At 41.3% G+C, this 16866-nt stretch overlaps 1 protein-coding gene across 3 annotated transcripts in view; it reads right to left on the bottom strand.

The window, feature by feature from the left end:
- The window catches only part of LOC112257921 (syntaxin-1A), a 32977-nt gene that overhangs the window by 1652 nt on the left and 14459 nt on the right, over window positions 1–16866 (bottom strand). For all 3 annotated transcript variants that reach the window (XM_042326859.1, XM_042326861.1, XM_042326860.1), the window contains exons 4-9: window positions 15556–15630; window positions 12071–12144; window positions 11825–11933; window positions 833–906; window positions 501–638; window positions 93–203 (exon numbers count right to left, since the gene is read on the bottom strand). In XM_042326859.1, coding sequence (XP_042182793.1) covers window positions 93–203; window positions 501–638; window positions 833–906; window positions 11825–11933; window positions 12071–12144; window positions 15556–15630 — 581 coding nt within the window. The remainder of the gene's footprint in view (window positions 1–92; window positions 204–500; window positions 639–832; window positions 907–11824; window positions 11934–12070; window positions 12145–15555; window positions 15631–16866) is intronic.

The raw sequence follows: 16866 nt of genomic DNA, 5'->3' as shown, positions 1-16866 counted from the left end.
ACGTCAACTTACCTCACGTCAAGCCACGTCGCATCTAAGTCATATCTAACGATAACACTCGCATCAGGTCACATTGACAGTATTTGACTTACCCTCCTGGCTTTACTCTGGTACTTCACTGCCTTCTTGGTGTCAGACACGGCCCTCTCTACATAGTCCACTGAGTGCTCCACGTTGTACTCTATACGATCTATCATCTCCCCCTGGAAAGAAAGAAAGAAAGAAAGAGAGAGAAAGAGAGAGAAAGAGAGAGAGAAAGAGAGAGAGAAAGAGAGAAAGAGAAAGAGAGAGAAAGAGAGAGAAAGAGAAAGAAAGAGAGAGAAAGAGAGAGAAAGAGAAAGAGAGAGAGAGAGAGAGAGAGAGAGAGAGAGAGAGAGAGAGGGGTGAACGGCAGAGCAGGAGACAGAAAGAGAGGGATTTCATTGTAGTGGATTTTCTAATTGGTATGTGTGTAGTCTTCATTGTTGTGTGTTGGCCAGTCAGTGTGTATAGACTCCTACCTGGCTCTCCACCAGCATGGCCATGTCCATGAACATGTCGTGAAGTTCTCTGATGCTGTTCTCCAGCTTGATGATCTCAGTGTGTCTCGTCTCAATCTCATTCATGGCCTGCTGGGTGATGTTGGAGTCCATGATGATCTAGTAGAGACAGAGACACAGTTTATGTTTCATCACACACAAGTTCTCCCCCTTGTAGGTGTGGCATACTCAGTTGCTATACCACACCTCGCCAACAGAGAAAGTTCATCTGCTAGATTGTACTGTGTATGATTATCTCAGATACTTGCATGTTCTTGTTTGTGTACAGGCTACGTGTAAGTGTGGTCACTCACCCCTGATGTGAAGATGGCAGGGTTGTCACTCTCCAGCATGCTCTCCAGTTCCTCATTAGTTGTGTTCCTACCAGCTACAATAACAAAGACAATCCATAAAGTTGGTCTCCAATAACCAACCTGTAACCAACAGCAATTGGGTATTTTCAGCACAATAGAAGACTATACATTCTGAAACAGCAATAAACCTCAAAGTTATCAAACTGGTAACTGTAACTGATGAAGACAGACCGAATGTCATTGTGACAGGCTAAATTAGTATCCTCAGGGATGATCTGTGTGTTTCTGTGTGTGTGTGCACGAACAAGTATACAGTATGTCTTTGAATATGTCTATGTGTGTACTATACAGTACCAGTCAAACGTTTGGACATACCTACTCATTCAAAGGTTTTTCATTATATTTACTATTTTCTACATTGTAGAATAATAGTGAAGACATCAAAACTATGAAATAACACATCTAGTAACCAAGAGTGTGCAAAGCTGTCATCAAGGCAAAGGGTGGCTACTTTGAAGAATCCCAAATATATTTTGATTTGTTTAACCTTTTTTTGGTTACTACATGATTCAATATGTGTTATTTCATAGTTTTGATGTCTTCATTATTATTACACAATGTAGAAAATAGTTAAAATAAAGAAAAACCCTGGAATAACTAGGTGTGTCTAAACTTTTGACTGGCCCTGTATATTCAAAAACACGTGTGTGTGTGTACTTGTCTTTGTGTGAGTGAGTGTGTGTGTTTGTGTGTACAGACGCATCACTCATCACGATGGCAGAGAGTGGGCGCCCATAGCCTCATTCGGGCAAGTAGTCTGGGAGGACGAGGAGCAAAGAGAAAGAACAAGATTTAAGAGAGAAAGAAAGAAATGAAGAAAGAGAGCGTGAGAGAGGCATCAGCGTAGGATTAATCACATGCTAGTCTCTCATCTGCCTGTTTCTATCTCTGCCTAACCCAGCCACTGGTGGGAGACACATTGTCTGTTTCAAAGGCAGTATTTCACACATTTCCTGTTTAAAAAAGCTAAGATGGGGCTGAATAGATGGATACAGTGCCTTGCGAAACTATTCACCCCCTTGGCATTTTTCCTATTTTGTTGCCTTAAACCTGGAATTAAAATATATTTTTGGGGTGGTATGTATCATTTTATTTACACAACATGCCTACCATTTTGAAGATGCTAATTATTTTTTATTGTGAAACAAACAAGAAATAAGACAAAAAAGACAAAACATAACTATTCACCCCCCAAAGTCAATACACTGGGTGATAAGAGGTGTTGGGTTTGTGCCAGACATAGTGTTTTCCTTGATGGCCAAAAAGCTACATTTTAGTCTCATCTGACCAGTGTACCTTCTTACATATGTTTGGGGAGTCTCTCACATGCCTTTTGGCGAACACCAACCATGTTTGCTTGTTTTTTTTCTTTAAGCAATGGCTTTATTTCTAGCCACTCTTCCGTAAAGCCCAGCTATGTGGAGTATACAGCTTAAAGTGGTCCTATGGACAGATAGTCCAATCTCTGCTGTGGAGCTTTGCAGCTCCTTCAGGGTTATATTTGATTTCTTTATTGCCTCTCTGATTAATGCTCTCCTTGCCTGGTCCGTGAGTTTTGGTGGGTGGCCCTCTCTTGGCAGGTTTGTTGTGGTGCCATATTCTTTCAATTTTTTTTATAATGGATTTAATGGTGCTCCGTGGGATGTTCAAAGTTTGATATTTTTTTATAACCCAAACCTGATCTGTACTTCTCCACAACTCTGTCCCTGTTTGGAGAGCTGCTTGATCTTCATGGTGCCGCTTGCTTGGTGGTGCCCCTTGCTTAGTGTTGTTGCAGACCTTTCAGAACAGGTGTATATATACGGAGATCATATGGCAGATCATGTGACACTTAATTAAATAAAGTCCACCTCTGCGCAATCTATGTGACTTCTGAAGGTAATTGGTTGCACCAGATCTTATTTAGGGGCTTCATAGCAAAGGGGGTGAACACATATCCACACACCACTTTTCCGTTTAGAATTTTTTAGAATTTTTTGAAACACGTATTTTTTTCATTTCACTTCACCAATTTGGACTATTTTGTGTATGCCCATTACATGGAATCCAAATAAAAATCTATTTAAATTACAGGTTGTTAATGCAACAAAATAGGAAAAACACCAAGGGGGGTGAATACTTTTGCAAGGTACTGTAATAGTTTCTATGAACCACCTGGGTGTAATGAGTTTTTGATGCCTCCTATTACACACATAAAAATGCATTATAACATTTGCTAAGCATTCATAAAAGCATATATGAAATCATAACTGCATAGATCATTTTCTAGGGTACCCACCCACAGAGCGCTTTGGTGATGACAGTTCACTTCCTTATGTTATAAAATACATTTTACCAAGACAACTTTGTTCTGAATCATTCAGTGGGGTATTTCTCTAACATACAGTTGAAGTCTGAAGTTTACATACACTTAGGTTGGAGTCATTAAAACTCGTTTTTTTAACCACTCCACAAATTTCTTGTTAACAAACTATAGTTTTGGCAAGTCAGTTAGGACATCTACTTTGTGCTTGACACAAGTAATTTTTCCAACAATTGTTTACAGACAGATTATTTCACTTATAATTCACTGTATCACAATTCCAGTGGGTCAGAAGTTTACAGTTGACTGTGCCTGTGTCTGGCTTGAGAAGCTTCTGATAGGCTAATTGACATCATTTGAGTCAATTGGAGGTGTACCTGTGGATGTATTTCAAGGCCTACATTCAAACTCAGTGCCTCGTTGCTTGACATCATGGGACAATCAAAAGAAATCAGCCATGAGACCTCAGAATAATTGTTTTAGACCTCCACAAGTCTGGTTCATCCTTGGGTGAAATTTCCAAATGCCTGAAGGTACCACGTTCATCTGTTCAAACAATAGTACACAAGTATAAACACCATGGGACCACGCAGCCGTCATACCGCTCAGGAAGGAGACGCATCTCCTAGAGATGAATGTACTTTGGTGTGAAGCCACTGCTCCAAAACCTCCATAAAAAAAGCCCAACTACGTTTTGCAACTGCACATGGGGACAAAGATCGTACTTTTTTGAGAAACGTCCTCTGGTCTGATGAAACAAAAATAGAATTGTTTGGCCATCATGACCATCGTTATGTTTGGAGGAAAAAGGGAGAGGCTTGCAAGCTGAAGAACACCATCCCAACTGTGAAGCATGGGGGTGGCAGCATCATGTTGTGGGGATGCTTCGCTGCAGGAGGGACTGGTGCACTTCATAAAATAGATGGCCTCATGAGGCAGGAAAATCATGTTAAAGCTTGGTCGCAAATGGATCTTCCAAATGGACAATGACCCCAAGCATACTTCCAAAGTTGTGAAAAAATGGCTTAAGGACAACAAAGTCAAGGTATTGGAGTGGCCATCAGAAAGCACTGACCTCAATCCTATAGAAAATTTGTGGGCAGAACTGAAAATGCGCGTGCGAGCAAGGAGGCCTACAAACCTGACTCAGTTACACCAGCTCTGTTAGGAGGAATGGGCCAAAATTCACCCAACTTATTGTAGGAAGCTTGTGGAAGGCTACCCGAAACAATTTAAAGGCAATGCTACCAAATACTAATTGAATTGAGTGTATGTAAACTTCTGACTCACTGGGAATGTGGTCCCCCCTTTGCTGCTATAACAGCCTCCACTCTTCTGGGAAGGCTTTCAACTAGATGTGAACATTCAGCCACAAGAGCATTAGTGGGTTTGAGGTCAGGGCTCTGTGCAGGCCAGTCAAGTTCTTCCACATCAATTTCAGGAGGTAGGAGCGAGGAGAGGGATGGAAGTTATACTGTTACACTGGCAATACTAAAGTGCCTATAAGAACATCCAATAGTCAAAGGTATATGAAATACAAATGGTATAGAGAGAAAGCATCCTATAATTCCTATAATAACTACAACCTAAAACTTCTTACCTGGGAATATTGAAGACTCATATTAAAAGGAACCACCAGCTTTCATATGTTCTCATGTTCTGAGCAAGGAACTTAAACGTTAGCCATCTTACATGGCACATATTGCACTTTTACTTTCTTCTCCAACACTTTGTTTTTGCATTATTTAAACCAAATTGAACATGTTTCATTATTTATTTGAGGCTAAATTGATTTTATTTATGTATTATATTAAGTTAAAATAAGTGTTAATTCAGTATTGTTGTAATTGTCATTATTACAAATACATTTTAAAAATCGTCCGATTAACCGCTATCGCCCTTTTTTGGTCCTCCAATAATTGGCACCGGTATCGGCGTTGATGAATCGGTCGACCTCTAGTTGGCACTATGCATTCGGGTAGGTAGGGTTCTCCTGGCATCCACCAAACCCAGATTTGTTCGTCGGACTGCCAGATGGTGAAGCGTGATTCATCAATCCAGAGAGCGCGATTCCACTGCCCCACAGTCCAATGGCGGCAAACTTTACACCACTCCAGGCGTTGCTTGGCATTGAGCATGGTGATCTTATGCTTGTGTGCAGCTGCTTGGCCATGGAAACCCATTTCATGAAGCTCCAGACAAACAGTTATTGTGCTGATGTTGCTTTCAGAGAAAATTTCGAACTCAGTGGTGAGTGTTGCAACCGAGGACAGATGATTTTGCCGCTCTACACGCTTCAGTACCCGCCAGTTCCGTTCTGTGAGCTTGTGTGATCTTCAGTAGGGGCCATTCTACTGCCAATGTTTGTCTATGGCGATTGCATGGCTGTGTGCTCGATTTTATACACCTGTCAGCAACAGGTTTGGCTGAAATAGCTGAATCCACTAATTTGAAGGGGTGTCCACAAAGTTTTGGTCATGTACTGTAACATTAAGCAATAAGGCACAAGGGGATGTGGTAAATGGCCAACATACCACAGTTGAGGGTTGGTCTTAGTACCTGAACATATCACATAGCCGTGGTATATTGGCAATATTTCACAAACCCACAAGGAGGCTTATTGCTATTATAAACTGGTTATCAACGTAATTAGAGCAGTAAAAATAAATGTTTTGTCATACCCATGGTATACGGTTTGCTATACCACGGCTATCAGCCAATCAGCATTCAGTGTTCGAACCATCCAGTTTATAATTAACATTATATCCCAAAAGTTGGATTTTGTAACCTAATTACATCCGATAATAAGCACCGACTTCTGTTGACACAGCGGTGCAACTTTCTCGCCAAAACTTTTGAGGATTTTACATTTTGTGGTCGTCGTCTTCCAAGGGTTACAAATAGCTAAATTAGCATGACACCAGCTGAATTAAATGTAAAAGGCTTTGGAAATAAAAAGCTTGCAGTACGCTCAGTGGTCCGTTGACATTATGGTGGAAATTACAAGATTATGTTATAATGCTGTTACTGCATCAAATGGTTGTTAGAATGCTCATCTGTGTGTGTTCTACTGAGGATGGGCCTCTGGAAGATTTACCATGTCTTTGGGTGATACCACATTCCAGAGCATGAGTTAATGTTTCAGTACTGGGGTACCAGGGGGAGATGGCTGCAGTATGGAGTTGGGGTCCAGACACTGGTCTCTACACAATGAGGACTGCTTTCACACACAATGAGGACTGTTTTTACAGCAGATACCGTTTGCTGTGAATTATAATTATCTTTCATACAAATCTTAACCTTGTGACCCATTCCATACATCTGTTGTGTGTCATGTAAATGAGAGGATGGAATTTACTATAAAATGCGGTGGCTCAAACCAAGCTCGTTGAGTTCTCAGTGATCACCTCCAGGGGCGATTCCCGACCAGGGGCGGGATTCACAAAACATTACTTACGAAAAAACTTAAGAAGCTGCTTAAGACTAAAAAATAAGAAGTTCATAAGATAGTTCGTAAATGTCTTCTTATGTGGCATGAGTGTTATCTTCTTATGTGGCATTGACATTAGTGACATGCTTGAAATTAATAAATAAGCCTGTATAACAGGGATGATAGGATTTGGCCCACTATAATAAAGTGTTGATATTTACTTTTACTTAATTTTTTTATAATTATTTTTTTGCTTTATGTCTCGAGAATAAAACAATTTTAGTTGGCTCGCGAACCCCTTATACACACACACACACAAAAAAAAAACATTTTTCACACATTATAGCCAGACTAACGTTAGCTACTGTACATCAAAATCAAAAATGGATAACCAAGGAAAGCGCAATAAAAACTTCAGCAAACAAGAGCTTGAAGTGATGGTGGAGGAAATATCAGCCAGGAAAAGGTTGCTGTTGGGGAGACTTGATAACTGCGTGGTCACTGCAGACACCAAAAAGACAGGATGGGCGAGAGTGGCCGACTCTGTCTATGACTTCGGGGGTATGGCAATGGACAGTGAAGCCGTAAAAAAGTGGCCCGACATCAAGTCGGCTGCTAAGAAGAAGGGAACTGAGAGACCATTAATGTGGACCAGCTGGAGGAGAAGGTGTCGTCCATGATAGGAGAGGTGGTAGAGGGACTGCGCAACCGGTAAATTAGGTAGCTACCTTAGTTTCCCAACGTGTCCCGACGTAGCCAACAACATAGCTAACGACGTTAACATTAGCTAAATTAGCCAAGCTATTCTTTGCAAATTGACGAGATTACGCTAGCGATTTAACACTTCTAGAATATTGTAATATATTGTTAATTACTAGTTAGCTAGATAATGCATGTTTAATTTGTTTTCTTGCTGTATTTAAATATCCGATAGGCAACTGTGTCTGTGGTGCAATAAATCCTTCATGTTTACAAAAGTATCCATTCGTCTCAAGACAAGGGTTTAGCTGTCCTAAAGTTAAGTACATTTCCAAGAAGAAATCCTAAAGCATTATTTTCAAGAATCCCATTTCTTAACCTTTTTCTTAGGAAGAAACTTAGGAAAACCCTTAAGAACATTTCCATTAACTGTATTAAGGAATATAGCAACTTTGCCTAACTTTCTTCTTAAGTCTATAGTTAAGGAAAACATGGCAAGTTAAGAATACATTTCTTCTTAATTAAGAAGGTTTTGTGAATCCGGCCCAAATGTTCTTCTCTGGCCTCCATTGATTTACTCACCCCTAATTTTGACCATCCTACATGGATAAAAACTCCAATAAATTGTGAACAGATTATGATAGAGACATGAGGTTTGGACCAATGGCTTTCTTAGAGGATTATGTACAAAACATATTTACCCATTGGTCAAAAGATTTTGATTGGACACCCTATATAATCCTACAGAATAGAATACAACTTTATTGGCCATTGGTTAAAACTGATATTGGTCTTCTGCCCTTCCTAACACCCCCATATACACACACACACATGTTGCGAGGCACAGGGTCAGCAGCGGTGCAGTGCCCCTGGATGGATAGTAATTGTGTGCAGTTAATAAGTGCCTTGCTCAAGGGCAACAACTGGAGATGGTCATTAGAGACCAGTAGCCTTCTAGCTGCCAGTTCAGTTGCATTCCCATTTTTGTGTTTAGTCCGGCCCAGGGCTTGAACTGGTCCACCTCTCTAATCTCTAGGCTACCGCCCAAATGAATTACACAGACCATATTTGATTAATACAGTATGGACTTTTTTTGTTTCACTCAGTAAATGTGTCTTAGTGATTGAATTCATCCAAACAAGAATCCATAGAAACCTGTTGTAGAGTTCCATCATGGTTGAATTACAGATTTTTAACACCATTACTATTGGAAATAAAGCATGCACACGCAACATTGCTTCAAGGGATCTTTCTACAGCTTTCCAAAGAAAAGTGCCTGCTAGCAAAACACAGAGATGTGTTGGGGCTATTTTGTGACAGCAGTTGGCAATAGGAGGGCCTAATCCACTCTTCCATCCAGGGGGAAACTGATATTTCAAGTCTGTAACCTTAGTGACCGACCCTGTGAGGATTTAGCATGGCAGCTTGTGACAAAAAAAAAGGCTACAACATGTGATGGCTACACACATACGTACAAAGACACATGTAGACACACTTGTGCAAGCACACATACACACATATAGATATAACACCCTGAAAACAGACCTCTGCCTCCCTCCAAGTGTCCTTCTGTCCTCCCACTTCTAAATCCATCCAACCTCAGCCGTACCCAGTAACAGTCCCTGTCTCTTTCCTCTCCCTATTTGGGCTCAGGGCTGTGTGCAGGCACTCCTTCAAGAGAAGCTGAATAACTCTCACATTTGTCAATTTAGAAATCTTGGTTGGTTAGAGGTAGCAGGTAGTGACAGTATTATATATTTTTCAACATGTTAATCTGCATGGCATAACATCTTGGTCCAGCTAAATTAATGAGTGTGCCCTTTCACTAATTGGCATTGAGAGGAGTGAGTGTCATGATTGACTTATTCGGGATTGGAGAGGACAAAGGTAACATCGGCGTGGCAACCCAGCGCCCAATCAGGACACGGCCAGTGCGTACCCACGCTTAGACAACAATTTTTGCATTTTTTTGTTGTGATTGAGGTGTGAGTGTGTATGTACAGTATATATGTGTGTGTGTGTGTGTGTGTAAATACACATTTGTGTACATTTGTTAATGAGTGTGTGCACACACTTCCACTATGGATCGGTTCACCAAGGCTAACCCTTGTTCCACCCCCTCATTCTCTCTCTCTCCACTCTGCGGGGACCCAGGGCTATCAACACCACCTCCTCATCTCATCCCCTAGCCTAGTCAGCCTCCCACTCACAGGTAAATGGTAGATTCCCACACTGCCTCACATGACACTGGAGAGCAGACAATGTGGTAGTGACGATCCAAATAGAGCAACGGTCAATTTGACAGCCATAGAGAATTTTGTATTTGCGGGTATCAACAAAGTGTATACCCCTGTAGACTATGCATAAACACTATGACTGTACAACAATCTATGGCTTGGTATGATGTCTTACGGTTGTTGATAACGCTCCTTTCGATTCTTAACAGTATTAAATTATTATTTGACCAGGACGTCTCTCTCAATTTTTGGAAAGAGACCTGTGAGAAGTGTAGGCCTACAATGCTTTACGACTGTGTTTAACACTCTATAGCTATGCATAATGCTTTATGGCTGTGCAGTGTGTGTGTGTATATGTGTGGAGGTTCAGCTGCAGGATTTCTGTTGTGTGTGATGCTCCGCCTGGTTCAATATTGACTTAGCGCTGCTAGCACTTCCTGGCTGCAACACACCTGCAGCTCACCTGGGAGCCATGAAAACACACACACACACACACACACACACACACACACACACACACACACACACACACACACACACACACACACACACCTTGTGGAAGGCTGGGGATTTAGACAGGGAAGTCACAGAAGCTGGCTCACATGCCTGTTTAATCAACCTCAACCTTTGAGGGGGGAGTCCCTTTGATACCCATCTACATATTCCTTGTTTGAAACGGTCAATTAAACTGAATTAAAATGTCATGCTTTTTCCAGGAGCAGGCTTGAAACACAGGCTAGCAATTGCATGACTTCTTGAGACAAATTAACAAACCCATGTTGACAGTTGGATTCATTTGAAGTTGTAAATATCAACACACATTCATGTACGGTGGCAAAAAGCATAAGCCATAACAACATGATGCTAATGTAAGAGTTTTAGATGAAGGACCAAGAAAAAGAAGAATCATCTAACCACAAGAAGCTATTTTGGTATCCCCACACTTCTCCAATAGTGAAACTTGTTGGAGAACCCAAGAGGAGCTTGTCTCTACATCTCTAATCACTTCAGAGTCAATCTTTCCCCATTCTGCCTCACATCATTTGCTTCCAGCTTGAGTGACTTCAGTGTTTATATTATATTCTGCTCAATAAACCCCTAAGGGTGTTATCTCCTCACTACCGTCATCTGGAGCTGAAATTACAGTGCGACACACACACCTCCAGCCAGAGAAAACCGGAAAACTGTTTCGATGATCGCTTCAAGGTTTATTAAATGCAGTCTAAACTGCATGAGTGAGTGGAGAAATTAATTTAAAAAAGGATATTAAAATGACGTCGGTGCCCTCACCTTGTTTACTGCTATTCCCATGATGGCTTTTTAAATTAACCGGATCAATATCTCAAACATTGGCTTGATTTCCCAGTCACTCTCGCACACTCTCACACACCTTTTCCGGAAACAACAAGGTTCTACCAGATGAAACAATTTAAAGAGCGTCTTAATACATGAGGCGATTCTCAAAGCCCTCATTATGCAAACCACAACAGTAGAGGCTGCTGAGGAGAGGACAGCTCAAAATAATGGCTGAAACAGAGCAAATGGAATGGCATCAAACCATGTGTTTGATGTATATTATACCATTCCACCGATTCTGCTCTAGTCATTGCCACGATCCCATCCTCCCCAATTAAGGTTCCACCAACCTCCTGTGAAACACACGCACATTTGCAAAACACACACACACACGGGTCACCAATGGGTTGTCCTGATCAAAGTTGACTACACAGCCCTAAAGTTTATATGATCTACCCGTCTTCCATTACTCATGAAACACAGCCTTGAATCATGCATGTGAACAGATGCATTCTACATAAATATATGCTAATAAAATTAGCATACACATCTACACCTCAACCAAGCATTAGGAATCCCAGCCACTATTAAGAATGCATAAAATAAGCCTCCCGGGTGTCGCAGTGGTTAAGGGTGCTGTACTGCAGCGCCAGCTGTGCCACTAGAGACTCTGGGTTCGCGCCCAGGCTCTGTCGTAACCGGCCACACCCGTATGGGAGTTGTAGCGATGAGACAAAGATAGTAGCTACTAAAACAATTGGATACCACAAAATTGGGGAGAAAAAAAGGGGTAAAAATAGACAAAATGTTGGACGGGGGAAATAAAACCAAATCAACCCATTTATTCGGTGTGTAACTATGTACTCTGTAATGCTAACATCGTATCACAATTCCCGAAAAGAGAATATCAGGCACACACACACACACACACACACACACACACACAGAGAGAGAGAGAGCACACTCACTAATCTCCAGTTGTCTTTGGATGCGGCCCTTGCAGCGTTCCCGGTAGTCCGACTGCGTGGCATTATACTCTGACATCACCTCCACAAACTTCCGAGACAACGTGGAATGCTGGTAGGGAATGATGCAGGATGAGTTTTCCACAATTCACTAGACTAGAGTTACACAGTACAGCAGGGATGGCAACTCCAATCCTGAAAACTCCAGACTCAGATTTGAAAGTCCCTGCTATATATAGCATAACCCACCTGTGTCTTACGTATCCTCAGATCTGCAGACGACCTGCTTAAAGCCTCCTCATGCTCTATGGACTGTTCAATGCCTGTAGGGAACAGAGCAAGAAGGAGAATTCATCTACTATCTACTACTGGTATAGCATTTATTCAGAAGGTCTAATTAATGAAGAACCTAATGAAGGAGAATTCATCTACTATCTACTACTGGTATAGCATTTATTCAGAAGGTCTAATTAATGAAGAACCTGGGCCTCGTTTCCCCCAGAGCCTTCGTAGCGTTAAGATCATCGTTAGAACCTTCTTACGATGGATCATTAGTAGCCAAGGTGTTTCCCAGAGCCTTTGTTAGTAACGTGGCTCTTGAAACCCATGCACATCTACGAGTGATCCAGGCCACTCATAGAGCAGCCAAAATGCATTGTTAGAGCTTCATTTGACCCCTTTCGTCGCAGGAGTAAAATAATCTTGCAGCAGGATGATTTTAATATATGAATAAATATTTAGAATCGCCGCCAGTGGGCAGCTGGAAGTGGTGTTTGTATATAAAATGCAGTACCGTACCTAATGTACATTGTACTTTACATAGGCTAAATGCAGGCTTCAGCACATCTCTTGTGAATTCTTATGTGGATTATAAAACATTTACATATTTGTAGGGGGTAGATGTATTTTTCATTAAGGAAAATCTGTTGTTTTAGATCAATTGTTTTATTAAATGTTGAAGACAAGCAATAGGCATACTCAATACCTGTTTGGTCCAGCAGTTACAGCCACTGACCCGACACACATATGCCAGAGTAGGAATGGGTTCGAATCCGGCACACTGCCCTTTGACTCATGGATGAACGGCAAAGATTATGGCTATTCTGACAAGATACATGTCTCTTAGCCCTAACAATGGGAGACATAGTCCATTCATTTTTTGTTGTTGACGAAATTCGATACTCTCTCATTGACCTCCAAACAAAAACACCTTGCCTGGTGGGTGAACATTTTATTTTATTTTTTAAACACCATCTGCTGGAGGGAGTCAGATTTTCCGCTGAGTTGGGCCTCTCTCTTCCAACGTCTATTTTTGACACATTAATGGTTACAAGCTTAAAACAGGAACAACTTAAAAGGTTAAGAGTTTAGGCATTAATTCAGAGTGGTTACGGTTAGGGCTATGTAACGACACGTCTATGTATCATCAGTCTTCATAGTATTCTTAGTGCTTGCTAGAGCATTGTGAACTGCCGTAGGTCACTGGTCTAAGCAGAGTGCTCCGAGTTCATGCCCAGCACTGGGACAAATCGTGACCAGTCTAAGTCTACATTAGGCCCACAAATTAATTCAAATCAAATCAATTGCATTTATTTCAATGTTTTCAAGAAGTAAAATTAATCGTCTGATAATTTTCTTTGATGTGTAAATTGTCTAAGCTCAACCAGAACGTCTTTGGATAGGCTCAAATACATAAAACATCTTGACAGCTTTAAGAAATAAAATATTAAAAAGATACACACAATACAGGCTTTCAATCCACACCAAAGACCAGAACTATACAAAAAAATATAAATGCAAAATGCAACAATTTCAACGATTTTACTGAGTTACAGTTCATATAAGGAAATCAGTCAATTTAAATAAATAAAATTAGGCCCCAATCTATGGATTTCACATGACTCGGCAGAGGCACAGCCATGGGAGGGCAAAGGCCCACCTACTTGGGAGGGCAAAGGCCCACCCACTTGGGAGCCAGGCCCACCCACTGGGGAGCCAGGTCCAGCCAATCAGAATGAGTTTTTCCACCACAAAAGGGTTTTATTACAGACAGAAATACATTCCTCAGTTTCATCAGCTATCCGGGTGGCTGGTCTCAGACTATCCCGTAGGTACAGAAGCCGGAAGTGGAGGTCCTGGGCTGGTGTGGTCACACGTGGTCTGTGGTTGTGAGGCCGGTTGGACGTACTGCCAAATTCTCTAAAACAACGTTGGAGGTGGCTTATGGTAGAGAAATGAACAAATTCTCTGGCAACAGCTCTGGTGGACATTTCTGCAGTCAGCATGTCAATTGCACACTCCCTCAAAACTTGAGGAATTGTATTGTGACAAAACAGCACATTTTAAATTGGCCTTTTATTGTCCCAGGACCAGGTGCATCTATGTAATGATCATGATGTTTAATCAGATTCTTGATATGTCACACCTGTCAGGTGGATGAATTATCTTGGCAAAGGGAAAATACTCACTAACAGTGATGAAAACAAATGTGCGCACAAAATTTGAGAAACATTTCTGGGACATTTTATTTCAGCTCATGAAACATGGGGGACCAACACTCTACATGTTGCGTTTATATTTTCGTCCAGTATGTATATTAACAAATTATACATAGCCTAACTAGAAAATGTAAACGAGCATCCACAGTGGAAGAAAGTTTATCGTTGTACAGTACGCCTACATCTGTCAATCAACTGATGGCCCAAATCAGCTCATCAACTCAACCAGGGAAACAAACAGCCTATTATAGGTTCACACCTTTCATTATGTAACTATGGATAGGCTAACTGGTGGTCCGATCGAGGGTAAAAAAAAATAAATAAGGTGTTAAACACACTTTTCTTTTTAAATGGTTCCTGATCTTATATCTCCCAGATATTGGACAGACACTTCAGAACAAATTTCCTTTAGATTTTTGGGGGCAGGACTATCTGTTTCTAGTAGTGAATTTGTTATTCAAATGCTATTGTATGGCCTAATAGCAGTAAGGCCCAAAACATTTTTTTTTTATACTTCAAAAATACTTCTTAAAATTCTAAATCAAATGGCAAAATTATCCTTGATATGACCTTATTAAAACAATTCCATATAGGTTTAGTCGAAACACCCAGCTTAGACTGTATAGTGCCAAAAATAATGGGCTAAATACATGTAAAAACAAAAATAAACATGTTTCCTCATCTTTCTTATCTCTCAGATACAGGACAGACATTTCAGAACACACTTCCTTTAGATTTTTTTTTTTTGGGGGGGGGCATCTGTTGTTCCATGTAGTGAATCTGTTATTCAATGCATTTGTATGGGCTAATAGCAGTAAGGCCAAACTCTTTTTTTCATCAAATCATTAAAAAAAAAAAATCAAATGGCAAAATGATCCTTGGTATGACTTTCTTTTAAAAAATCCATACAGCTTAGTAGATCCATTGTCAGTATTGTGAAATATAATATTAAGGTAAGATTTGAATGGAGAAAGCTGAGCCGAGGGCAGCGCTGCTTTTCTTTCAATCCAATCAGTAGCGACACATGGTCTGACGACGCACTTAGCCAATGAACGTTCTCTCTACTTGCTTGTTTGGGTAACACTTAAAAAGTTGGCTAGTAAAGAACAATGCATCTGGTACAATCATCCTAATGCTGAAGTAACTAGGAAACGAGGCCCTGGTTTAGTTTAAGAGAATCTGGCCAAAGGCGGCAACATTATTTAGCGTAGAGAGGGAAGTGTGTTTGCAACATACTTTTTAACTTGGAGCGCACTTTGTTCGCAAACTTCTTTATGTCCGTCATCAGCTGCTCCAGCTCTGCCTTCGTTTCTGTTGATAGAGAGTAAAAAAATAAATACAATTTAAATCACAATTTTATCCAACAAAATCAACACGATTGCAACAGTGAGTTTGTTTCGGTTTCTTCCAGGAAAGAAAATAACATCAAAACACCCCCAGCCATATCAACAGATGCTGAAATGCTTTAAACTAATACATCTTCCTGAGAGGGGTAAAAGATTCCTAAATAAACCAAAATAATACATCAAATGGAAGATCAGGGATGCTTTGGTGGTGATGACCTAGTTCCTGTTCCTGTCCTGTCCCACATCAGCCAGCTCCCAGCATCAGTCATCTTCTCAGTGGGCTGCACAGACCACACCATCCACACAGAGATATGGTAATTTCACCCTACTTCTAAGCCCTATATACAACTTTGGGCTAGGTCTCAATAGTCAAAACAAGTGGATCCCTGTTCTCATATCCTTACCCTAATGATCTAGAATGACTGGATAGGTGAAAGTAACATGTTGGTTTGAGTTCCTACATGTTTCTCTCATATATCCTGAGTTTTCAGCTCGGTGTGGGTAAAGCTCCTTTTCTGTTTTTATTCCTCCTAAAAAATTATGTCTGGAGTAAGAGGAAGGCAGCCACAGCCACTCATCAATTATGAATAGGAGAGTGATGGCCCAAAACCACCACTAGACCCCACAATAGCTTGTTAGTGTAGCTCTGTGTTCTTTATATACTGTACACTCCTTGTAATCCTCCTGATTTGCAGAAATCAGACTCAACCACCGTTTGGAGATTTTATTCTCTCTTCTAGAGGCTGAGAGGAGAGATATTCACATAAGAGGCTCCCTTTGGCTCCAAGACAGCTCTGTCTTCAGTGGGTGTGGGTGAGTGTGAGTGTCGTGTACGTGTGTGCATACCTGTGTGTGTTTGCATGTGTGCGTGCATAAAACAGACCATCTCTGTTATGGTATGTGTGAGGAACCCTGGCTCTTCTCGCTAATCATGCATCTGATCAGAATGCAGCAGCAGGGGCCTCCTGAGTGGCGCAGCGGTCTAAGGCACTGCAGTGCTAGGGGCATCGTTACAGACCCAGGTCGAACCCAGGCTGTATCACAATAGGCCGTGATCGGGAGTCCCATAGGGCGGTGCACAATTGGCCCAGCATCATCCGGGTTAGGGGAGGGTTTGGCCTGGGGGGGGCTTTACTTGGCACATCGTGCTCTAGCGACTCCTTGTGGCAGGCCGGCCACCTGCAAGCTGACCTGGGTCGTC

Source organism: Oncorhynchus tshawytscha, linkage group LG09 (genome assembly GCF_018296145.1).
Source record: "Oncorhynchus tshawytscha isolate Ot180627B linkage group LG09, Otsh_v2.0, whole genome shotgun sequence".
Lineage (NCBI taxonomy): Eukaryota > Metazoa > Chordata > Actinopteri > Salmoniformes > Salmonidae > Oncorhynchus > Oncorhynchus tshawytscha.
The sequence above is the reverse complement of the archived record's forward strand: the minus strand, read 5'-3'. Positions and strand labels throughout refer to the sequence as shown.